Below are 26298 nucleotides of genomic sequence, written 5' to 3'. Positions count from 1 at the left end.
TTTATATTGAATATGTTATATTTTTGTAGAGTTCCTTGGGCTACTGGGAGTCCATTTGTGTTGGATAAGAAGACTATAAATGAATGTTAATCATGTTATATGTTAACTATAACAATGTTAATCTCTTTGTCGAGTATTGGTAAATGGAAAAGCAGCTGGTACAGTCAGAATCACCATATTACTCTGGTTTTTTGAATAAATATTGAAAACCAGATATTTAACAAGTTGAGCAATTTATTCCTTCTTCAATCACGAAAGATTTAACAGGATTTTTTTAACCATGAGTGTAGTGGCTGGGACTTGTGGAGTTTCTATCATGCACAAGAACAGAATTTATTACCTGCTGATATGACTCAGCCATCATTGGAAAAAGATTTAATTTTTTATCACATCATAGTACGGTATGAAAAATTCTGGACTAGTATTTTTGGGACATGTTGCTCACTTTAAATTTATCCAACTTTCATGTGTACCTAAGTGAATCCTAAGCGGCTTCAGCAAAAATGCTTTTTACCTGTTATAATTTGGGCTGAAGGAGAAAGTATAAAAGAGTTTTTCCCAAGTATAGTCTGCCAGGTTCTACCTCTCGAAGACCAAGGGCCTGTCAATAGTGATCACACATGCCAGATTTTATAATCTCTCACCAAAATCCCTTCCAAGAATTTTGGCATTTAACAGTAAATTGCAAGCATGGAAAATAATTCAAAGGTAATCCATTTTATAAGGCATGGAAGCAGAAAAACCACTTTATGTGTTACTTTATGCACTAAAAGTAAAGAATCTTGATATTAATAAATATGCCATTATCTCTTCAAGCCTCATGATGGCAACTGGCAGTTTAGAATTATCTCTCCCTCCCTCCTACATGGTATCACAGAACACAATACAAGAATTCAGTAGAAATAAAGCTCTTTAATATATATAAACTATATTAATGAAGCACCAGTTTTCTTCATTTGCATCTTGATCTCTTTTCTTTAAAGAAATTTCATTGCTTTTTCAGTTCTTGTAGTTCACGTAGCACTATCAAAAAATGCAAGTAATGTATTTTGATCATAGCTTCCTAAAATTTCCAGGAGCAGAGGAACTTTGGTTTTCACATTTGTACCTTTGAACTTAAATTTGTCTATGAACAAATCAGTAATCATACCTGAAAAATAAAATATACAAAACAATTAATCAAAATTAGAAAAGAACAATTTCAAGTACTACTGCAAATGTTTAATAAAGAACAGAATCCATGGGAGGTATTAATTTTATGAATGATCTATAATATATAGGTCATGTGGAATAATCTGAATGAAATACAGTTGTAGATCAGAAATCTTAAACAGAATATAGAATGAAAGAAATCAGTGGTAGGTTTTTCATTTTCAACATATTGTGCATTCTACCCAGTATTTTCACATTTCTGTGTTTTACTGTGTAGCCAGTTTTCATGTATATTATATATATAACTAGCTCATTACATATGTATCGTCTACTTGCAGTATTGAATATGTCCAAAGACACTAGGAAGACCTGTTCCAAGCATAGAAACAAACAGTGATCCCTAGGGTCTGGAATATTTCAAACAAGTATTTGTTAATTTTAATGCATTAAATTATAATTACATATAATTTTTCTATTAAATATAAAGCACTTCTATATATAATATCCACCACAACTATTTCCATCATTGCCTTTAACATAAAACATTTGCATTGTGTATTTTTCATGTTTAAAGGCTAAAACATCTTTCATCAAAGGAAAACAAATATTCAACAAGAATGACAAATTTGTTTTCCCAGAGTTTATTACTGCTAGAACAAGAAGTAATAGTAGAAAAAAGTTAATGAACCAACCATAAAGTCTTTCAAGAGATGTTGGCTGTTTCTTGTGTTCTATGAGCAGCTGATCAGATTCTTCCAAAATACTGCGGTATTCTGGAATCAGGAAATCCATATTACCTTCATGAGCCTGCAATTCCTTAATCACATAATAATAAAATGTTAAGACAATTAAAGAAGTTAAACTAAAATATGCAATTGTTGGAAGGTTACACACAAATGGATGCAATTAAGAAACCAGATAAATGCATTATAGATAATATAGATTATAATATATAGATTATAGATAACTGCCAACAGTTCAGCAGTTCGAGTCTCACTGGCTCAAGGTTGACTCAGCCTTCCATTCTTCCAAGGTGGGTAAAATGACCCAGATTGTTGGGGCAATATGCTGACTGTAAACTGCTTAGAGGGCTGTAGAGCACTATAAAGTGGTATATAAGTCTAAGTGCTATTGGTATTGCTATTGTTTAATCAATTTACAATTTTCTAAAACTATAACCTGAAGGTTCCCCAATTTTTTAAAAGTTAAACTCAAAAGAGAGACGTAAGCTGTTATTTAATTATGCTAGTGTTGTGCAGTATTTCAGAGTCAATAGTCTACACTGTAGATGTGCTACACAACATAGCACCTGTTAGCAATTCCTTATAACAGCTGCAACCAGTATCTGTAATCTGCGCTTTATTAAGCTGCAGCATAATCCCAGGAAAACACATTTGAAAAAAGTTTTGTTTTTTCAGCTATATAAATTAAAATAACACCTTATTGTTTACCAAAGTGTTTGATTCACATATACATTTATTTCATATAAACTTTTAAACTATGTTTATATCGTATGCAAGGCTTGCATTAGAAACACAGCATTCTGGGATATTTATATGTTTAAGATACTTCTTATCTTCTCAATAGCCAAAATATTCTCAGAAGATTACAAGTAAACAAATAGAAGAGCTGTAAAAATATATTTAATAGCACAAGAAGATGAATGGATTAAAATATCACAATGTATTTATAATCTAACTATTGCAAATATGGGGAGGGGGGTCCTTGGTGCTGTAAACTTGCTTGTTTTCTTGCAGACATTTCATTATCCTAGCTAGGTAACATCATTGCTAGTAAGGATTGCTGTCTGCTCTTTGTCAGTTTCTTGATTGCGGTATTGCTTATTTGATTGTTGGTCAGAAGTTAACCTTAGAGTTAATCTATGCTGATTTGAGTCCTGATTACTAGTGGAGAAGTGCTGGAGTCTTTTTCAATTGCAAATACTTTTCTACTTGTAATTCAGTGTTATTCTTTGCTAATAATTACCTTTTGCTAGTTACTAGTTAGAACATAACTATGGTAGTAATATTTAAAATTGGAATATACAATATTAATTCTGAATGTTTACCCACTGACCACAATATTGTCTGTTCTGATTTGAAGCAGTTGTCCAGTAAAATTGATAATTTTAATTGTAAGGACAACTTGGAATTTTCTGTATATAAAAGCACTTGTTCTATTACTTATTGTCACTGCATTACTGAATTATAATTTTTTGAATTCTCAGATATCATGACTAATTGTATATTAATGGGTTTTCCCCTGGAAAACACCTACCCTGAAATAAACTGATGCTGGAACTGAACAGACCCATTTCGTATTCCAGTTTAAGGAATTATCAAATTACACCTTATCAACAATAGTGTTTAGTCTATTATCTGATTATAATTTTTACAAGTTGTCCAAAGCTATTGGATGGCATATAAATCTATTAAATAGATAATTCCTATAGTTTTGAAAACAATTAATGAACATGTGATACAGCAAAAAATATTACACAACAAGCAAGCAAAACTATCAACTAATCTATTAAAGACTTACTTTTAAAGCATCTATTAGTTCAACTTTTTTAGCCAACATCAACTGATACTCTAATTTTGGATGGATAAGGTTTAATGTATGATTCACAGATGCTTCATCCATATCTAAAAGAAGACCCAGCAAGAAAAAACTCAATAGTTACTAGTATATATTTTATGTACAGAATGAAATCATAAAATGTAAAAAAGAATCCTTACCACATGATATATTGAGGTTAATTTTCCTTTTAGTGGCTTCTTTAGAGAGTACATCCTTGAGAATGGATATTGTAGATATATTGTCAGATTTGAAATAACCCTCACCTTTCCTAAACAAACAATATAACTCCCATTTTAAAAAAAGATTTTTGTAGAATTATTGTAATATTAGCAGAACTAATATTTTAAAATATTTTTATCAGTTGACTAACGTTAATTAAGTAGTTTGGTTCCTAATTTAAATATTTCCCAATTGAGAAGTTTTAGATAAATTTCAAAATGTTGTAACTCTTCAAAGAGGTTTGATTAAACATCGATTTTAATTAATCTGTTTAGGACTGAAGCAAACTTTTAAAAAGACAGTGTGTTTCAATAGTTGTTCCATTTTACCTGTAAGTACATTCAAGCTGAGTATCCAAAAAAGTGTTCTGAAAGTAGAAGCTGACACTCTCCCCCAATGGTGTCTTTTCAGGAACTTCAGGCAAACAAAATACAATCCAGGAATGAACTTCAGCAAAACTGAACTGTCCTTTGAGAGTCAATGTATTCATGGGTCTGGAAAACAAGAAAATAAAACAAATACAGATTAAATTCTTTTAAATAATTAAAAGAAAGTCTGCTTCGTTCACAAGGACATAGATGTAACAAGTGATTCAAGTCATTGCCACAGAAAATTGCTTTCAGTGCTGGAATGAGATAAGGATAGTGCCTGTAATTTTCACGTTTCGAGGCTAAGCGCATTAAATCAATACAGTTTTTTTTAGTAAAGATTTGAAATTATAACATATTTCAAAAGCCTTCACTTCAATACCTTTATTCAAACTAACTTGCAGTTTAGATTCAATGTGCAAGAACTCTAAAACAATACCTATCATGGTCAAGGCAATGTGTCCTCTGATGAAGTGACAGAGGCTTAATCTGATACTGCCGAACTTGACAAGTTTTGGGTTGAACTCTTGGAATGACATATGCTTGCAGAGTTCCATAGCGACCTTCAATCGATAGAATCTGTTCAAGGAACACAATATAAATGTATCTGAATTTCGATTAATATACAAAACTTTTAGTTCTATATAAAAAAATCAATCTAAAATAGTTTAGAATTTTCATATAATGACTTGTTATTTGGTGATATTCATTATATTTTAAAGCTTGTAACCAAGGATAGCATATCAGTGGAAACACCAGCTACAATGCTATTCTGTCTATTTAGAACAGTGGTAGTCAACCTGGTCCCTACCACCCACAAGTGGGCATTCCAGCTTTCATGGTGGGCAGTAGGGGTTTTGTCCGATACTGAAGCACTTTCCTTTTTTTTAATTTAATTGACTTTTTAAATTGACTATTTAAAAACATTTTCATTAGGTTTTCATAAAATTTCCCATGACAATTAAAATTTCTGAAAATACACTATTTGTATCGCCCACGCTTAAGTTTAGTTCACATTATGTAAGTGAAACTAAATGGTGCTAGAGTGCAACTGCAAACAAAAGACCCTCGTCCCAGAATAGGTCGCACATCTCGCCCCACACCACCCAGCTGCAACAGACAAGCAGAGCTGGTAGCCGGTGCCACCCCCCAACCCCAATCCACGATGCGCGAGAGGCAAGTGCAGACGACGATACACGGCACATTACTGTGGAACCGGTGGGCAGTTAGAAAATTTTAATACTAACAGAGATACAAAAGTGGGCAGTAGGTATAAAAAGGTTGACTACCCCTGATTTAGAAGTTAAAAGTCTCAATGAATCATTGGAAATTACATTAATCCTAATTTAAGATTGTACTAAACATTGCTTAAAAACTACCATGTAATGTAACTTTAGAGAGTGTTTCAACTGCTATATTAAATTGGTATTTATTTTATTTATTTTTTATTTTATTTATTTTATTTTATTTTTATACCGCCCTTCTCCCAAAGGACTCAGGGCGGTGTACAGGCGAGAGTAAAAAACGAACAATACAATATACACTTAAAATGCAAGTTAAAAAACTTATTATAATCAGCCTAAGAACTTTAAAATATATAAAAACTAAAACCCCAATTTAAAATTAATAATAAGAAATTTAAAATCGATAAAACTTAAGCCAGCCCTGCGTGAATAAAAAGATGTGTCTTCAGTTCGCGGCGAAAGGTCCGAAGGTCTGGTATTTGGCGTAAACCCGGGGGAAGCTCGTTCCAGAGTGTGGGAGCCCCCACAGAGAAGGACCTTCCCCTGGGGGCCGCCAGCCGACATTGCTTGGCGGACGGCACCCTGAGAAGTCCCTCTCTGTGAGAGCGTACGGGTCGGTGGGAGGCATGCGGTAACAGCAGGCGGTCCCGTAAGTACCCAGGCCCTAAGCCATGGAGCGCTTTAAAGGTAGTAACCAAAACCTTAAAGTGCACTCGGAAGGCCACAGGTAGCCAGTGCAGTCTGCGCAGGAGCGGTGTTACGTGGGAGCTACGCGTATCATCCGCGCAGCTGCATTCTGGACTAACTGAAGCCTCCGAGTGCACCTCAAGGGGAGCCCCATGTAGAGAGCATTACAATAATCCAAGCGATTATTGTAAAAAATATGTAAAAAATTCATTGCATATTCTTTATATAGTGCTATATTGTGCCTATTTGATAAAAAATGCCTGAAACTATACTGATACATAGATATACTATGGTTACACTACAGTATTAGATTGACAAAGTGCATGCATAGCATGTTAAACTATTTGCAAAGAGATTTTTATAATTTATATTTTTATTAAAAAAGTGAAAAAATATATGATCTTTAGATACAATTATAATGCACTATTTCATGAAATTGTAAATTTATGGAGTTCTATTCCAATAGTTTTGAACGTTGCCTATTATTTAAAACATTTTGTTTTAAATGAAATAATTATGTCATTCTACTTTAACTAGTTTTCATTTAATTCGTTACTGACTACATATTGAAACCGATATCAACGCAACTGCCTTCTTGAAAAATATTTCATTCAGATATACAAAAAGATCTAAGAACTACTGAATTCAAGCAGTCTGTATTAAGCCAATAAGCCTCCACAAAAGAATTAGTCATTTGAAAATTGGAAGATGACAATTAATTCCATCTGAATAAAATAGGGAGGGTTAATTAACTTTCAGAGATCAATTTACAGATCATTTTTATGCATAGCATCTATTTATGCCACATTAATGTTGCATATTTGAAAATTGGTACGTAAGTTCAGGAATTAGTACATAAATTCTAAAACAAAAATATAACTTCTCATTTAATAATTTTCAGGATTACTGTTGCTCTGTTCTGAATATGCTCTGAAATTTGCAGTTTTGTAATAGAGTCAGTTATCTTGTTTAAATCATTACCTTAAGTTCTATTCGGGTGGTATGTACTTGACACCGATAAGTAGCAAGGAGGAAGTTACCATTTGGCTGTGAAAAAAATATAGTTGGAACAGTAAATTTATAAACTAGCATAGAGGCTCAAATTTGATCTAGTATGAAAATAAACATTTAATATAAGCATTAAAAAAGTCAATTTAAAATTTGTTAACTATCACAGAACTTGAGAACATTTAGTAACACCAATTTTCTTTTTTAAAAGAAGAAATTTAATAAGTCAATAATAACTCAAATGTTATGTGCCTTAAAAGCATTTTTATTAAAAACAAAATTTATTCAAATTGATTAACAACTTTACTTTCCAGTAGATTTGAAAGCCAAAATCCAGTTAACTCCATTGAATTAAACTGAACTACAGCAATTGCACATACCTCAGATTCACAGTTGGTAAAACTGACCACAGCTGAATTTTTATCCACATCTTTTAGGTCTATAGGAACATCGCACTATGGTGACAAACAGTATCAAATTAAAGGACCAGTGAATATATAGGTAGTTCAATTGTGTCTTTATATAGTAATTAAGATTCTTGTAAAAACTTACAGTAAAAAGATATTGTCTAAAAAAGGAGCTGCTCCTAAGCTTGTTTCAGAGTTTGCTTTCTTTTTAATTATTTTGGTTATGTCAAATATTTCAATACATTAAACATTATTAATAGATATTGATCCCATGAAGTAATTATCTGACGTGACTCAACAGTCATATACATTGCAATATATACACTTTTTTAATACAAGAGCATGACAAACTGTCAGAAATAAAAAAGAAAAAAAAGAAATTACAAGAAGATCATGTTATATGTGATTGACTAATCCTTAGTGGAAGTATTATTTAAAATCTGGAACTCATTTCATTATTCTCTTAAAATAATATGTGTTTTTTCTATTTGTGCCTTAAAATAAAATATGGATTTATGAGAAGTGTATCAGTTACGTGAGATAGGATTTAATAACAGTAATTCAGTTTAAATCTATCCATTTCAGGATGTCCAGTGAAGATGCCAACCGACAACATATCTAGGGAGAGCTCCCTAAAAGGGTTTCCTCTAGCCTGTCGCTTTTTCAACTTACTAATAAACTGAACACCGGTACTCCAGTGGTAAAATCTGAAGCGGTCTGCCACCGGTTTGCTGGCCACGCGTGCTGTGTGCCAAGTGTGCGATATGTGCCAAGCGCGTGCTGATTGTGCGCATACATAGTACGTGCCAAATGCGCGGCGTGCATGTGTGCTGTGCTCCAAATGTGTGCATGTGTGCTGCACTCCAAATGTGCATTGTGTGCATGCGCGCTGCACTCCAAATGCACTGCGCACACATGCACAATGCATACGAAATGCATGCTGCACAGTACGCACCAAAAGGAGGCTTGGGAAGATTTCCTGCTTTCTAGATTTTAGAATTCCTGCTTTCTAGATTTTAAATCACACAGCACAGCTGATTGTCAGAAATAATGGTTAGGAGCTTTTTTTTACAGCAACAGTCTGCAAGTAGCTTTGGAGTGAGCTGGTGAGTTGTTCAGCTGGCAGGCAGACAGCAATCACTTTGTTGTTGAAAAAGCCATTTTGGAATTTATTTTTCAAATGGACAATAAGTTGTGCCTTTCATTTCTTAATTGCTTTTAGGGATTATTATCTTCGTTAAATTAAAAGAGGTTCTTTTCAGCCATAGCATGTTACTCTTTTTTGAAGATCTCAGCCGTTTTGAGGACTTTTTATTGTTAAACAAGAAAGAGTTGCTGAAGGCAGGCTAAAATAAGGAATCATGGAGTATCTTTTTTAACTCTGATGGAGAAACATAAGGGTAGAAAGTTCTGGTTTTATTTTCCTATGTTTAAGTAATCTGTAACTTGGTTTGCTTTATTGCGAATGGTTAAAACGTTCTAATTTTTATGAACTCTGATTGGCTAACAATTCTTAAATGACATACTAAAAAAATTACTTTTTGGTCACAAGAGAAAGTTAAGAAGATGGAGCAGGGATTTCAGCAAATTATTAGAGATGTGCTTGAAAAATTATTAAATAAAACTCTTCACTTTATAGTTCAATTATATTCTAAGGATATTATAAAAACTACTCAAACTACTTTAGAGATGCAATTATGTGTAGAAAGTTATCAAACCACTGAGGCAATTTCACAAGTAGCTAATAATGCAAAAGATGCAATTGCAACTTTGAAATACAAATCTGGCACCAATCTTTATTATGATGATGGTTTTAAGTGTCCCAGTACAATTAACAGAAAAGTTCCAAGAAAACCTGCAATTTTCAAGAAGAAAAGTTTGGGACTTTTTCTTCATGGATACTAACAAAGTTGAGAATTGCTTGAGAAAAAGAGAAGTCTATAATTCAGGGTTTCCCAACCTGGGGTGTGAGACAATAATCCAGGGAATGCGAAAATTTGGGTTTAGAAGTTTAAAAATTATAGTGTATATGCATAATTAAGGTAAAAGTTCTCCTCGCACATATGTGCTAGTTGTTCCCGACTCTAGGGGGCGGTGCTCATCTCTGTTTCAAAGCCAAAGAGCCAGCGCTGTCTGAAGACGTCTCCGTGGTCATGTGGCCAGCATGATTAAACGCCAAAGGTGCACAGAATACTGTTACCTTCCCACCAAAGCTGGTCCCTATTTTTCTACTTGCATTTTTTACGCGCTTTCGAACTGCTAGGTTGGCAGAAGCTGGGACAAGTAACATGAGCTCACCCCATTACATGGCACTAGGGATTCGAACTGCTGACCTTTCAATCGACAAGCTCAGCATCTTAACCACTGAGCCACCACATCCCTATATGCATAATTATATGCATATAATTATTTATTATATTATGCATATAATTATTTGTTTATATAATATAATATAATTATATATCATATAATAATTATTATATGCATAATTATAAGCATTCTAGGGGTGCGGAATATAGAAAATGTTGGGAATCCCTATAATTACTTGATAGACATTCCAGAGAAGAAAAAATATTTTGTTTTATGAAGATAAGTTGAAAGGAGTAACTTAAATTTAATATTAAAGTTAATTGGAGTTAGGATGGATTTTTGCCAATCTGATATATGTAATAGAAAGGAATGTAATATGTAATAGAAAGAAATAGAAAGAAATCTATGTTAAGAGGATGTTAAAAAAAGATGTATTAGAATTTATTGATTTTACAAATACTTTTAAAGAAAAGTTTAGAATTTTAAAATGGATGTAAAAAGTTTTTTTCTTTTTAAGGTTAGAGAATCTGAAAAAGTACAGTAAATTTGCTAATATAAATTATAATAGCCTATAAAGATTAATAATTGCAAATAGAAATATATATTTACAGCAAAGAAAAAAAGGAAGGGTGCTTAAATTGATTATTCAAAGAAAACAATATATCTATGGTATATTTGTTTGTATTAGAAAACTGCATCTGGATTTTGTGCTTGTGATGAAAAAATGAAACTCTGACTTTGGTTTTGCTGATGAGATATGTTTGTTGTTATAGAAATGGCTAGTATATATTATTGTATAAAAGTAAAAAATTGAGGTTGTAATGTTATTATCTTTTACTGTGCTAAGAGTCAGAAATCAACACCTTTTTTTTCTATCTACACCACACTTTCCCTTTTTCCCTTTTCCTATTTCCTAGTTCCCATTATTTTTATTTTCTTTTGTATTTTATACTCTGATAAACTAATAAAATTTTTGAACTTGGAAGAAACTTATCCATTTCAATCTGATTTTCTATACTTCAGTTTTTGTCAGAATACATATCTGTCTTAATTCCACCCAAGTATAACCCTCAGACAAAAACTGAATATTTGGAATTCATCTATTTTAAAGATAAACAAGTATCCAGTTTCCAAGACTTACTAAATTTCTCTAAACAGAGTCTCACCTGTAACAAGACAATATCAATTGCTGCCTGGACTTCTAAAACAAGGCTGTAGCTGGCATCATCTTTGTTTAATGCAAATTTATCATTTATACTGAATGTTGGGACTGCTGAAATAGCAGTGCTAGACTGAGAAGACTGCTGGTATTTTTCACGTTCTTGAAGTACTTTCATCTGTAACTGTTCCAATTCATTCCTAAAACAACACAATAATTAGCAAACAAAATTACTCTATGTGTATGAGAAAGGGAGAAAGAAAGAGAATAGAGACAGAGACAAGGTAAAATGGTGCCACTTAGAATGAAGCTGCCCAGAATAGCTCCATGAAGAGATAAACGACAAATAAATTTAACAAATAATAACATCATCAGACATCCACATCTGCCTTTGCCAGGCCCTTGGAAAGGATTCAATAGGTACACAAAAATGCCAAATCTGGCTGACTGCAATGGACCATAATAATGGAAATAAATTCATTAATATTAAAATTGTAAACAGCAGAATTCTGTCCTGGAAATATATAATAGATTTTAGATGCTGGAATTATATTTTCCTAGTATTAGGTCAGACTAGTATGCAATGCTCAAAAGGATGTATACAAATAAAAGTGTTATTAAAAAACCATCTGTTTAATTCAGTAGCCTACTGAAAACCTCTCATAACTTCTTGTAGCAGCTTTATTTTAAACCACAATCTGATCCTATGGTAATTTCAGCAATTCCAACTATAACATTGAATCTGCTTGGCTGATCAAGTAATTTAGAGACAGTCTGCAGTTTCTCCTTTATCCCCTCTTTATGAGATCCATTTATGAGGTGTGAGCCGGAGAAAAAAATTTTCTTGGTGGTCCCCATTTTATGGAATATTCTCTGCCTTTGCTTACTCTAAAAATCTTTAAAAATTGTCCAAAACACCATTATTGTGTGTTGATTCTAAATAAATTTTGACTTTGATGTTCTATTTTCTAATTATTGATTTCGAATATTATTTTTAATTCATTGTTTTAGACGTCAATGTACCCCACACAGAAAAGAGGGGTAAAATAAAGACTAAAATGCAAAAACAATACTGTAATTGAAATCTATAGTAAAAAACAGTACATCAAAGTCACTATTTATTTAGTCCTCAACTTACAATGGCAATTGGGATCTGACCTTCCATTGGCAAACAATGCAGCTATAAAGCACAATTATATCACTTGGCAATGGCAATCCCTGGAGTACCAGTTGCCAAATCCCATGGTTGTTGGGAGAGGCTATTTCCTATTGACTTCCAACAACCAAGTCAGAGATAAAGCTGACAGGAAGTTGCAATTATGCTAGGATGCACAAGGCTACACTAGGCTGTGTTTGCACTATATTTAAACTGGGGAATTTTGACCTAATGTTAAACTAGGAAATTAAGCCAGATATATGACAGGAAGCAAATCTGGTTATTATATGCATAACGTCATGACTATGTTAATTTAACTTGTATTGATTATTAGGCCATTAAATATTACCAAATAGCTAAAGTGTGTTATAAAATCTATTTTATTTTCAAAAAGCATAAAGTGTCATGGAGGAGAGTTTACAAAAAAATTAATTGTTGATGCAAAACAATTATTGAAAGTTTAATAAAAAATTATCACAAACATTTCACTGGCCATTTACAAGGCAACTAAGTAGCAAGTATATAATTAGGCAGGGGTGAAATGCTACCGGTTCAGGAGAACCGGTAGTAAAAAAAAGGTACTGGTATTTCCGACCATCAGCTGTGCCACACGATTTAGATTTGCTAAAAAGAAGGAAATCCTGCTTTCTAGCGAATCTGAATCGCGCGGCACAGCTGTTTCTCCCCCCACCCCACTGTTCTACTTACCTTCAAACAGCTCCTTTTTCCACATAAAGCACATGTTGGTGTACACTGTGCATGTGCGCGCAGCATACATTTGGTGCACACCACACATGCGCACATAGCGAACTAGTGGCAACCCGCAGAGGATTTCACCATTTGTCGTGTCCCACTCCTCCGCTGACGGCCGGGTCAGGGAAATCCGAATCAGGCTTGCCTCTGCAGCTCTGCCCAAAGTCCTAGCAAAGTCCTCAGAGCAGGCAGGAGACCAGAAAGTGACTTCAGCAAGATAAGTTCGACTTTGCCTGACTCAGAGACTGCCAGAAAGCAGATCCTTTATATAGGCCATGGGGTGTGGCTCCATGACTCAGCACTCATTAAGGCCTGCCCTTCCTTCTGTTGCCTCCGCCTATCCAGTCTTCTGATGCGAGGGTCACTCCAATCAGCAGCTGTTGGAAATAAACTTTCCTCAGGCTCACATGCTGTGGAGGAGGGGGAGGGGTCTAGCTGCTCCGTTTGCCTGGGCATGGAGCCAGGGCTGGGGCCGGGGGGTGCTCCCTCCTCTGCAGCCTGCTTGGGCATGGAGCCAGGGCTGGGGCCGGGAGGACATTCTTCAGCGTTCGGAAGCAGATAAGGAGACCCCGGCTGCAGTGAGAGCGGGCAAGACACAACACCATTGTAATTAGGGTGCACTGACATAAAACAACTCAAAATGTGTGCCACATTAAGACAAAATTATTACAGTTTCACAAAATTGTTACATTACCTTAAGGACAAAACTTTATTCTGCATTTCATGAGTCATCTTTAAGTCATCTAATCCACATTCTCCGTGAATAGGTTCTGTAGTTAATCCAGACACCCATCCTAAAAGATGAATATAGTTTTAGATTTCAGATTCCTATTGTTATGCAAAATTTTAGGTATTTCTACTAGGTAGAAATAGGTAAACTCTATGAATCCATAAGTTAAAAAAACTGTCTACGTTTTGCCAGCTAGCAATGTTTTATATTATTTATTTATTAAATTATTTGTTGTCCACATCACCACATCATATGCCAGATAAGAAGCAGTTAAGAATTGGAAGTTACATGGAACTGTAGAAATTCAAGACTGAAAGATGAAGAAAAGTCTACTAAAACTGCTCCTGAAATGCTCTACAAATAGAACTCTCACATTACTGAAAACAGCCTTCAGAAAAGATCCATCATATAGTATTGCTTATACAGTATAACAATGATCTGATTGGCAGAGTTGCTAGGATAAAATGTTTCGTTGATTTCTATGAAAGTCATCTAAAGTATGCAAAAGAAAATTTTTGTAAGCCTGAAACTATGGTAACAAAGTGTTCAGGATTAATGAAATATGTAAAAATTGAACTTTTTAGCCACAAACTACATAAACACATTTGAAGTGGCAAACATGTTTTGGAAAGTCAACATGTCCTAAAAGTTAATGCTTCAAGTCACTGAAGAAATTGAAACTGAAAAGAGATTTGACATTTAAGCAAAATAGCAACCTAATATACTGGCAAAACACTGGAGAAAAGAAAAACAAGATTTTGAAATGGCCTTCACAGTAGTCAGAATGAAATATTTTTGAGGACCTGTGAGGATATCTAACATCTGTAGTAAATGCAGGGAGACCTAAAAACATTTCTCAACTATAGGAGTTATAGAGTAAAAGAAAAATTCCCAAAGAATCTAGTCTAAACACAGCCAAAATGAATTTACAATGAACTGACTGAATAGGTGTCCAAAAAAGAGGCAATATATGTAACAACTATTTTTTTAAAAAAATATTATTTTATTCTTGTTAAATTGAAATTAAACTGAAAAGCTCTGAAAGTAAAAGCAAAATTAACCTGAAAATGTTGACGTTACAATCTCATCATAGCCCTCTTTTCCAACACAGCCACCTTGGATGGATGTGACACTCTCCGACAAAGCCTAAAACAACAAACAAACTTTTAACATATTACTTTTCCATGTTGTTTAAAATCTTACAAAATAATTAATTCTGAAAAACTCAAGATTTCAAAAAAGTTGAAAAAGCAGATAGCAAGAAAGTTACCTAACACAAAACACTAGTAATTACTTATAAAATACTTACAAAAATGAAAGGAGGATAATTGAATGAAATTGAAAACATGATTTTAATCACTAACTCTTACATTTCAAAAGGATTGCATAAAATAGGTATTATTTGCTTTTTGTTATATTCTCTTCATTGTATATACATTTCTCTTATATTAAGTCTATGACACTTCTGCCTCTAGACCAGGGGTGTCAAACTCGTGGCCTGTGGGCCGGATGTGTCACATGCTGACCATACCCACCCCGGTTTAGCAAGGGGGGGGGGTGAAGTTGTGATACATCATGTGACAACATGAGTTTGCTGTGGACAGTACAATTTTGTTTAGGTAAAGATAAAGGTTCCCCTCACACATATGTGCTAGTTGTTCCCGACTCTAGGGGACGGTGCTCATCTCCGTTTCAAAACCGAAGAGCCAGAGCTGTCTGAAGACATCTCTGGTCATGTGGCCGGCATGACTAAACGTCAAAGGCACACAGAACGCTTTTACCTTCCCACCAAAGCTGGTCCCTATTTTTCTACTTGCATTTTTATGTGCTTTCGAACTGCTAGATTGGCAGAACCTGGGACAAGTAACGGGAGCTCACCCCGTTACATGGCACTAGGGAGTCTGACCTTTTGATCAACAAGCTCAATGTCTTAGCCACTAAGCCACTTTGGACAATTTTGTGTTACCACATTTAAAAAAGGATGTATAGGTAGTCATGAACTTATGACCACAACTGAGCCCCAAATTTCTGTTGCTGAGACATTTGTTAAGTGAATTGTGCCCAATGTTACAACCTCGCCTGCAATTGTTCTTAAGTGAATCAGTGCAGGTGTTAAGTTAGTAACACAGTTTTAAGTGAATCTGACTTCCCCATTGACTTTGCTTATCAGAATTATGAGAAAAGATGATCACAGGACCCCAGGACATGCAACCGTTATAAGTATGAGTCAGTTGCTCAGCATCTGAATTTTGATTGTACAACCACAGAGATGCTGCAACAGTTTTAAGTATGAAAAATTGTCATAACTTTTTTCAGTGCTGTTGTATCTTTGAGCAGTCATTAAATGAACTGTTGTAAGTGGAGGACTACCTCTAACAGAATTTGAAAAGGCACAGAAGTAGGCAATCAAAAGGACTGGGGTTTTTAAACATCTAGGATTTTTGAGAAAAGAAAAAAAGGCAGTTGATGGAGGACACGGCCAACACAATTTGTAAATACACTCAAGAGGGTGCTAGTTGACTATTATGGGAAACAAAATGTAGGACTAAGATGGGCTTTGTCTTGATCCAACAGAGGTATATTTTTATTCTTCTAAATTCAGATAAAGCAACCACCTTGCTAAAACTAAATAGGTCATTTTTTTTCTTATTTATTTATTGAGAGAGGGAGGGAGGAGGGAGAGAGAGAGAATAAACTATTTAGGAAAATAAACATAATAAATTGTTTTACTATAATTGGAAACAATAGATTTACACAATATACTTACATATTCATATTTAAAAACAGGGTTCTTTTCAGTTTCAAATTTATAGATCTCTAATATTCCATCATCTCTACCAATGAGCAATTCTTTAACCCCATCTCCCAAAATGTCAAAACTATCCATACATAAGATGCCTGACAAAAAGAATAAACAGGTATCTATATCAAACATTTATAATTTCATCTACTATACTTAACTAGCATTTTTAAAAGGTTTTATATATATATCTATATAATAGCTGTTTACCTGACTCTGGAATGAAATAAATTCCTCACAGGAGTTATATTTTAATCAAGTTATAAATAGAATAAGTTCCACCATTATATAATCTTTAAACATCAATTTCATAGAAAATAGTTATTTATATTTGTTATTATAACAAGTTATATTATATTAGGTACCAGATAAGGCCTAAATTTCAAACCATTTTGATTGAATTTTACAAAAATAGTAATGAAAAACGATAGAATCTTATGTACAGTATTTACTGTTTTTATTCCTATTTTTAAATAATATATTTTTTTACCAACTTGTACTAAAAACTGTTATAGGAGACTTAGGAAAACAACACAAAACACTTACCACCTCTTTTTTTCTCATTTCCAATTTTCCACTTTTCTATTGGAGAAACACCAGTAATCTGTACCAAGCCAATTTTGCCATCAGATGTCCCAAACAAAACATCTTCACCAGAGTCACCTAGAAATATAAATTAAAACTATTATTAGAATAATTATTGAGTAGAATTCTACTTTCTATTCAGTGGATTCCAAAATTATTAATTTTTTAATTTCAGTTTTACGAAATAAAAAAAACCACTATGCTTCATTTCCATCATTTTATATAAAATGGATGGTATAGAAAATATCCATGATAATATGTGGAATTATTAAAACAATAATATATGAAAATCAGATTCATCATTTTAATAACATTTAAAAGACTTCTAAACATTCTACTTACCACCATTTCCATTGTTCAAGGACAGAACAGTAGGTGGACCTGGGACTTCCATTTCATACAGTAAATCTGAACCCTCAAAAAATCAAATGGAGATACTGTTACTTGTAATCCTTAACATTTAATTTTAATTTAGAAGGGATAATTTTTTTTATTTTCAAAACTGCATTCCTTCTTTTTGAATGGAATGAAAACTGGAACCCTGATTGTCAACTGCATGCCCTTTTTAAACTTAGATATTTAAAATCCCTACTTGAAAGAACAATACACTAGGACCTAAATTGCAGATTGTCCTATTTCTTCCTGGGCTCTGACATATACATTACTAGCAGAACTGCTAAATTGATAGATAAGGCAGTTCATCTAACAATCCATTATTCTGAACAGATCAGAATATCATGGAAAGGCAATACATTTATTTGAATGTTGGTTCTTCGTATTTAGCAGGTATGTATTTTACTACTGTATTTTTTGCCTATTAATTTTCTGGAAATAGTTCTGTATTGTATGTTTGGGTTTTTTAATATGATTGTAAGACTAATCAATCAATGAACTACCTAAACTATCAAATTATCAAAAACTGGAGCCTAATTCATCCCAACACATACATTTATTCCAAACTAGATTGCAGACCCAATCAAAAAGCAAATTATTTCTGAACTGCTCCAGAATATAAAATTAAGTGCCTGTAGCTCAGTTAAGGTTTTTTAAGTTTCACTCCTTAAATCACTGCCTAAAACAGAATTTCCAGAATCAGGAAATCTTTATTTTCCTCAAAACTAATTTAGTACTTTCTACCAATCCCTGCAGACAAAGAATTAGAGTAGCATTAAACTTGCTGCTCCTAAGGCTCATCCCTATCCTTCCAATTTACAGAGAGCTGTACAATTACCCCCAATTGAATAATAATCTTTCATGAAAAAGGAATTTTCCAAGTATACATTAGCTTTTATTCAACTTACCAGAATTGCTGCAAGCAGATAAAATTTCCTTTCAAATGATTGTATACAATTACCGCGTTTCCCCAAAAATAAGACATCCCCCCAAAATAAATACTCCCCTGAAAATAAGCCCTCCCCCGAAAATAAGCCCTTCCCCGAAAATAAACCCTCCCCCAAAATATTTAAATGTGTGTGCAGCCGGTTCCTGCCATTTCCTCTGGTTAGGATTAGGGAGACAGGTTGAAATCAGATAAGATGGCAGGAGGAGTCTATTTTGCTCCATGAACTTCAAAATAATAAGACCTCACCGAAAATAAGGCCAAGTGCTTATTTCGGGGTTCAAAAAATAAGACAGGGTCTTATTTTCAGGGAAACACGGTATTGGTATGAACAGATGAACCATTTTCTGTACTAACTTATCTTTTAACTGTAATAATTAATGGTTACTACTTATAAATCAGGCTTCAATAATGGCAACGAACAAAAAGGGTTTACCTGCAAAACTCTAAGAACTCTATCTTGACATGCTAATACTGGTATAATGCAAGACAGTTTATCTGGTGGAAGACAGAGAACATCGTTGATTTTATCCCCCGACAGATAATAGTGCTGATCTTTACAGTCACAGTAATGGTTATAAATGTAACTTGCACCAAGAAAGAGATCTGATCCAGATATATACCTAAAATAATAAAGCATTGTAATTAAAACTTTCAAAAAAAGTAAAGCACTAATTTGGGAACATTATAAATTGTTAAGTATTCATACACTTGGAATCAACATAACAATCCAATAAGAAATCCATTTATTTTTTTATCTGAAAAATTTTGTTTTAAAATTTTTACAATTCTCTGAATACTACTAAATATGATGCAAGTACTCTTGCAATGCAGTTGTGATTACAGTGGAGGACTAAAAATAAGAAATATATTCTATTTATGCTAAAATACAATGTTTGTCTATTAAACAGAGCCAAAGGGATGAGTTTAAAAAGGAATGCTTATAAAAATTAACCTTGGAAATAGCAAGTGCTAGAAAGAAGCTGAGATTTATTGAGATATGAAAGGGAGAGAAGGGAAACCACAATCAAGCTTTCAATATTCTGTTACTATAGCCCAGGACTGTCAAACTCACGTCGTCATGTCACCATCATGTGATGTATCATGACTTCCCCCTTTGCTAAACTGGGGGTGGGGATGGCCAGTGTGCGACGCATCTGAGCCACCAGCCGCAAATTTGATAACCCTGCTATAGCCTATCAATAAAGCATGGTTCCAGTCAAACTTGTGCAGTCTGCTTCCTGATTTGACCTAACCTGAAAGTCTGTCAGAATGGAGTTTTACTTTCCCCCTTAGACTGTAATTTGAGAGTTCTCCTAGCTATTCAGCAGGCGACATCTATGGCTAGGAAGGCTTTTTCACAGGTATATGTAGCAATTTGCAACTATTCAGGAATCAGAAGATCCTGCTCATGGTTAATTCCTCTCACAGTTTAGGAACCTTTTAAAAATGTTCCTCTTATGGGTGAAAAAGAAAGAGGTTCTTTATAATACAGTGTTTCCCCCAAAATAGGATATATCCCCAAAATAAGTCCAAGCCTGATTTTTAGGGTGGGCATAAATATACACACTATCCCGAAAATAAGCCCTAGTGACGGGTTGGGCATGGCCAGCACTTTTGGGAGAGAGGGCAAAGGGGAAGTGATCGCTTGCAAACTCCCACCCCACTCCCGCCAACAGCAGCGCAACACAGCAGCAGCCATGCGGTGGTCACGCTTGCTGCCTCCTGCACCCCCATAATAATAAGACCCCCCGATAATAAGGCCAAGCCCTTATTTTGAGGTTCAAAAAAAATATAAGACAAGGTCTTATTTTCAGGGAAATATAGTATGCAAGTGAAGCTTGCAACATAATGGTTTAACTATATGCATTTTCTCTTTGTCTATATGTTTCAGTCATTTTAAAGTTAAATATAGCACGTAACTAAGCACCATTAAGTCAATGTTTGATATACACACATAGCTTTGATGTTTTCAGTGAGGTTGGTGTTAAACGAAAGAAACTGTTTCCCTTTTTTTGTAAAACCTCGAACCTCAGAACCAGCAGCCACGAAAATTTTCTCCTGAAGAGTATTAAGAGCACCTCCCAGTTCTAGTCTTGCAATCTTTTCTCCTGGCAAAGTCTTGAATACTGGCTAAAATACAAAAAATAAAGTATATTCTGTATCACTACAAAATAAAAGTTAATAGGATTTGAATCACAGAAAATATAGGTTTTTCTTTCTACTGTCATAGTGCATTTGAAAATGTGATCCTTCAAAATGGTTATCTTTATAATTACTTGACATTTTACAATAGTAAATTACTTTATTTTGTTAATTTAAGTGTTCATCTATCTAAATCAATAAATAAACTTACGATAGCTTCTCCTTTTTTTATTCCAAAGCAGGTAATAACACCATCATGGTCTCCAGTAACCACCTTTAAAGTAAAATAAGAGGATATGTATATACTATTATTTTAAGAATACAAAGAAAAGTCAATCCTTTTTGTTGGGTTATACACTCAGATCTAAATTTTTCCCCTCTTCTATTTAATTCTTTTTCTTAAAATGCTGTGTGATACTTCAAAATGGTTCTCTTGTGAAAAAATTTAAGTTTTGTGAAACCATTGAATGGAATGGGTGCAAATATAAAATATCACAGGCAAATATTTAAGGAGGGAATTCCAGTAAATAGCCAATTACCTATTTACATACTAAATTACCATACTAAACTTGGAAGAATTAAACTCATGGGCAGAAGAGATATAATTGTACTTAAAGGATAAAAAAGAAAAGATACTAAGACTATGGAGACTGGGGAAAAAGGACAAGTAGTTTATGTAGAAACAAGAGAAATAGTGTATAGTCAGGATGGATATTGTAGAAGAAACCTCAGGAAAATAATGGAATGAAATTAAATGATTGATTCAAATTGTACTAGATTTCTGTCAAATGATATATGAGAAAAAATAAATATTTATTATGTTGTAAAAAATAGCATGAGTTGCTGCCAAATTATATGTAAAAAAATTATAGGACAATTAAGAGGTAAGTTTAAGAATTTTAAACATAAACAAAATGAGATTAAATCACAAGATCATTATTTGTAATTTAGGATAGTACACACATAAAATAGAAATATTTTTTCTATACTATTTTTCTTTTTTTAGAAAAAGGTATAATTTTTAAGTCTGATCTTTATGACATACAATTATTTTAATAAATACATTTCTATATAGCCTTGAGCTCCTGAACAAAGTGTAGAATATGAATCAAATAAATAAATACCTTCTGTGTAGCTTTGCGTCTTGATGCAGGGAGCAACTTCATGGTTTTCTGAGATGTCACACCCACCTAGTTGCAAATAAAAAAATGTTAGTATTTATATTTAACTCATCCATTTTAAAACCAATTTTCATTTATCAAAATGCCAGTACAATATAGTTATAGAGAAAAACAAGTATTTAATTATTAAAATGCATGCTTTACAATATGATATTGGCTTTACAACAAGCATATACACATGCATATGCTTTCGCTTTCTTTTTATATGTATACAGGCAGTCTTCAACTTAAAACCATTCATTTAGTGACAGTTTGGGTTACAATGGCACTGGGAAAAAAATTATTTATGACCATCTTTCACACTTACGAATTTGCACAATCCTTGTGATCAGTTGATCAAAATTTGGATGCTTGCCACTGGCATATATTTATGGCAGTTGCAGTGTCCCAAGGTCATGTGATTACCTTTGCGAACTTCTGACAAGCAATGGGAAAGTCAGATTCACTTAACAACTGTGTTACTAACTTAACAACTGCAATGATATACATAACAACTAAGGCAAGAAAGGTCATAAAATGGGAAAAACTCACTTAACAAGTGCTTTATTTAGCAACAAAAATTATGTTCCCAATTGTGGTCGTAAGTTGAGGTCTACTTGTTTATGATACTAGGTAGAAGAGTAAGAGATTATGATTAAATTGTAAGCAGGCTAAATAGAGAATTTTTTCTTCCACTCAGTTGTTTCTGATTTGCATCAGATGACTGGACACGTCCCTGCAGTTTCTCAGCAGGGTTTTCAAAAGTGGTTTGCCACACCTTCCACCTACAAGACTTGCAAAGATGTTCCCAAATAATAATTCAACATGATGGAAATGCAAAAAACTCAGGGAACATATTACCATCTATGGTGGGCGTGTCCGGCGGCAAAAATATTCTGGGCAAATATTAAAAAATAGCAAAAAAAAAACAACCCAGAACAACCAGTTGAAAGCAAACCGGAAACATTTTTATTAGGAATCTTTACAAGAACATACAACAAAGAAATAAAATATCTGATTTTACACATTATAACAGCTGCGCGAATAACTTATACACAAAATTGGAAACAGGAAAAGATACCAAGAGATGAAGAAGTGATAGGGAAAGTTTTAGAGTGTGCCGAAATGGACAAGTTAACAAAAGAAATTAAAGAGAGAGAAGAGACAGATTGTTATATAATCTGGAATAAATGGTATGAATGGCTTGAGTCTAGAAATAAAGGAAAAAAATAAAGGGGAGAAATTAGAATGTACAGAATGTATTAGGAATGTACAATATGTAAATAGAAAATATATAAGAATCTAGAAAAGTAAAGCTATTAATATTAGATAATTTAATGTAAATAAAGAAAAGGAGATAAGAAAGAAAATAAAATAACAAATGTGATATGAGGGGAAAGGTATAAAAGCGAAAGAAGACCACTAAGAAACGCTGTTTAGAAATAGGAAATATTTATATGTTATATGTGGTGTGTTTGTCAGATTGTGTAAAATAAAATAATAATAATTAAAAAAAAAAAACAGTGGTTTGCCACTGCCTCCTTCCCATGTCTGAGAGAAAGTGATTGGCTAAAAGTTGACTTCATGCTTAAAGTAGAATTAGAATTCAAAGTATCCCAGTTTTTAGTTTGATGTCTTAACCATTACCTCAAACTGGCTCTCTCGCTTTATCCATTTATATCCAGCCTCAAAATATTTTACCATGGAAATATTGCAAACTCAAAACTCTTCTAAATCTTTAAAGCAGTGAGTTCAAAATGATTTGACCATACTCATTAAGCATAAGCCTCCCTGAAAACAGTGGAACTTAATGGCAGTTAGGCACAAATCTTTGGATCCGCTTGCTCAAAGAGCAAGTAGCAACCATGACTAGCTTTCTTTAGTGCACTAGTTCCAGGTGAAATACTGTACAACCATAAAAGCAAAAAACACCCTAACAAAAAAGTAATTACAAGAACAAAAAAGCCAGCCAAATTTTGAGGGAGATCATGCCACAAATCAGGCACCACATCCAAAAAAATATGTTTTCTAAGTCTTGACAGACAGCATTGTTTCAAGGAAAAGAACTGAACAGTGCCTCTTCTACTGGAACAAGTGGAATACAACAAATAAACCAGTCCTATGTGCTAAAGAGCTTTACAAACACCTTGAATGGAATCCCACTGTTAAGCATGTGCACTCAGATAGGGGTGTTAAATGGACATACGGAGGTTTCCTGATAACTACTCATTCTGTTACATTTTGCACCACTTGCAACCTCTAGGTCAGGGGTGTCAAATTGGCAGCCCATGAGCCGGATGTGTCACATGTAGGCCACGCCCACCCCAGCTCCGTAAAGGGGAAAAAAGTAGCGAAAGTGACATGATGGCAACGTGACACCGCAAGTTTGACACCCGTGCTCTAGGTGGTCTTTAAAGGCAACCCCATGTAATATGCGCTTGCATCCAACTGTGAAGTGACCAAGGCATGAGTGACCACCAGCAGAGCCTCCTATGTCAGCAATGGTTACCATTAGCACACTAGAGTTAGCCACAGCTATCACTTGTTTCTTAAGCAGAGTTGCAGGTCCAAGAGAACCCTATTTTCAATTGTGAATTGGGTTTAAGTGAGGGAATGCTGCTTAAGGAACAGTAACAGGCCAAAAACAGAATCTAAGAATAAAGTATAGAAATATTGAAATATGAAGTAGCATTGAATCTGTTATATAAGGTCCATTTTAAGAAGTCTTAATAGTTTTATGATATTAGGGTTACCAGATCTGAGTTGCATAAATATGGACACCCAGGAGATGGCAAGAAAGAAGTCTGATTTTATTAGTGGTCATCAAGACTTCTGCAGCCCAGATTTTTTTAGCCCCAGTGATAAATAGGGATATTTTTCTGTATTCCTGGTATTCCTCTGTGGACCCAGATTCTGAAAATAAGAAATTAAATGTACTTGTTTAATACATGGGGTTTGTGTCAAGACATCTATAATTTCAACCAAGTAAAGTACTGGACTGAAGCCAGGGTTACCCTGGGATCAAGCAGTCAGGAGGTTGGGCACAGCTGTACAATCCAAGTTTCAACTCTCTGTGTGTGTGTGCGTGCACGTACAACTGATACATGATTAAAGCGGCAGGGCTTTGATTACAAGCCACTAACTTGATTTTTTGACCCACCCACTTTTCTCAGATACTTTTGACTGCAGCTGCACATTATTTCATTTTATAATAATGCCTTTAGTAGGGCCTATATTGGATTAGATGCATTCTTTGATGTATGCCTTCTTTGCTTTGCAATATACTAGTTTTCCTTTGTTTTAATTAGAAGTTAGAAACAATTAAAATTAGATAAATAACTTATCTCTCAAATTAGCACTCTCAGAAATTTTCCTGAAAGATTCCTTACTAATAAAAAAACTCCAATGATGGAAGTTAACTAACGAAGAAGATAAAAGGTAACTGCAGGTTATAAATTACTTTTATACCCCAAAGACTGAAGAGTCATATTCGCATCTCATTCTTTTTCCCCACTGGATTTATTAAACTATTTAAAAAAAAAAAAGAATTCAGACTTCTCTTCCTGCAAATCACTGGTAAAATTGCTAATTCCCAAGGAGGAATTAAAATGGTGCCATCCAGATGGGTTGGGCTACAAATTCCACCTCCCGGCCAATACTGTCAATAAGGTAAATCTTTTTGCGGGAAGGCTGCCATAGACGTAAGAATAGAGGTGGTCTGCAGTAACAACTGCATAGAGAAGGAAGACTAAAAATACGATGCTTCCGGGGGAGGGGGCGCAAAACAGCCGACATTGGCCGTCACAGGCATCGCGTCCGCCCGCTGTACCTGCAGGTAATCCATCCGGTTCAGACTCAGTTCCATGGCAATGGGCAATGGGCAAGTTTCCAAGGCTGGCTTCGGCTTCCTCTTTCCAGTACTCCGCGGGCATCAGTATCGCCAAAGCTTAGGGCCTAAAAACTATCTCCGGACCTCTCGTTACTATGGCGACGAGGCAGGTTTGCGTAAATCCGACAATGCCCTGATTTTTTATTGGAGGCGGTGCGCTCTTGGGCGGCACGCTTCGCTTTAAACGCCCTTCGTGATTGAAGAAGGAGCTGTCACTCAAGATAAATAAATAAATAAATTCCCGGCTCGGGATAAAAACTGAAGAGCATCTGAAATTTGGAGGAGACCCCAAGGAGGAGGCGGCGGCGGCGGCGACGAAGTTTCCTAAGCGGAGTCTTGGATTTAGCCGAGGAATAAAGCTGGCTGGTGGATTCGGCGGCTGAAATCCACACATTTCAGAGTTGTCAAGTTTGAAAAACACCGAGTTTAGACGAAGGCATTTTATTATCCCATAAGCTTTCCATTCGGGGCGCGTGTTAAGGCGGCCTCTACCTATAGTTAACCGACACGTGTTGTATGTAGCCAAGAACCGTGTTTTACTCAGTTAATTTACGGGCTTATACAAGTCACTACAATACGACTGACAAGCTGGTTGGTATAACATGTA

The 26298-nt window shown here is 34.5% G+C and overlaps 1 protein-coding gene across 1 annotated transcript; it reads right to left on the bottom strand.

The window, feature by feature from the left end:
- Window positions 1–898: 898 nt before the first annotated feature.
- On the bottom strand, window positions 899–25802 carry BBS7 (Bardet-Biedl syndrome 7). Its single transcript, XM_058192647.1, has 19 exons — window positions 25632–25802; window positions 21767–21832; window positions 20854–20916; window positions 20455–20630; window positions 18934–19120; window positions 17501–17573; window positions 17120–17236; window positions 16541–16671; window positions 14835–14919; window positions 13738–13837; window positions 11142–11334; window positions 7639–7713; window positions 7232–7297; window positions 4759–4898; window positions 4281–4445; window positions 3891–4000; window positions 3694–3797; window positions 1845–1968; window positions 899–1150 (listed from the first exon to the last, which is right to left on the bottom strand). Exons 1-19 carry the CDS (start codon window positions 25665–25667, stop codon window positions 1014–1016), a joined length of 2148 nt encoding a protein of 715 aa, XP_058048630.1. The 5' UTR covers window positions 25668–25802; the 3' UTR covers window positions 899–1013.
- Window positions 25803–26298: the final 496 nt, after the last annotated feature.

Source organism: Ahaetulla prasina, chromosome 8 (genome assembly GCF_028640845.1).
Source record: "Ahaetulla prasina isolate Xishuangbanna chromosome 8, ASM2864084v1, whole genome shotgun sequence".
In the NCBI taxonomy this organism is placed as follows: Eukaryota; Metazoa; Chordata; class Lepidosauria; order Squamata; family Colubridae; genus Ahaetulla; species Ahaetulla prasina.
This window is presented reverse-complemented; position numbering and strand designations above follow the sequence as displayed.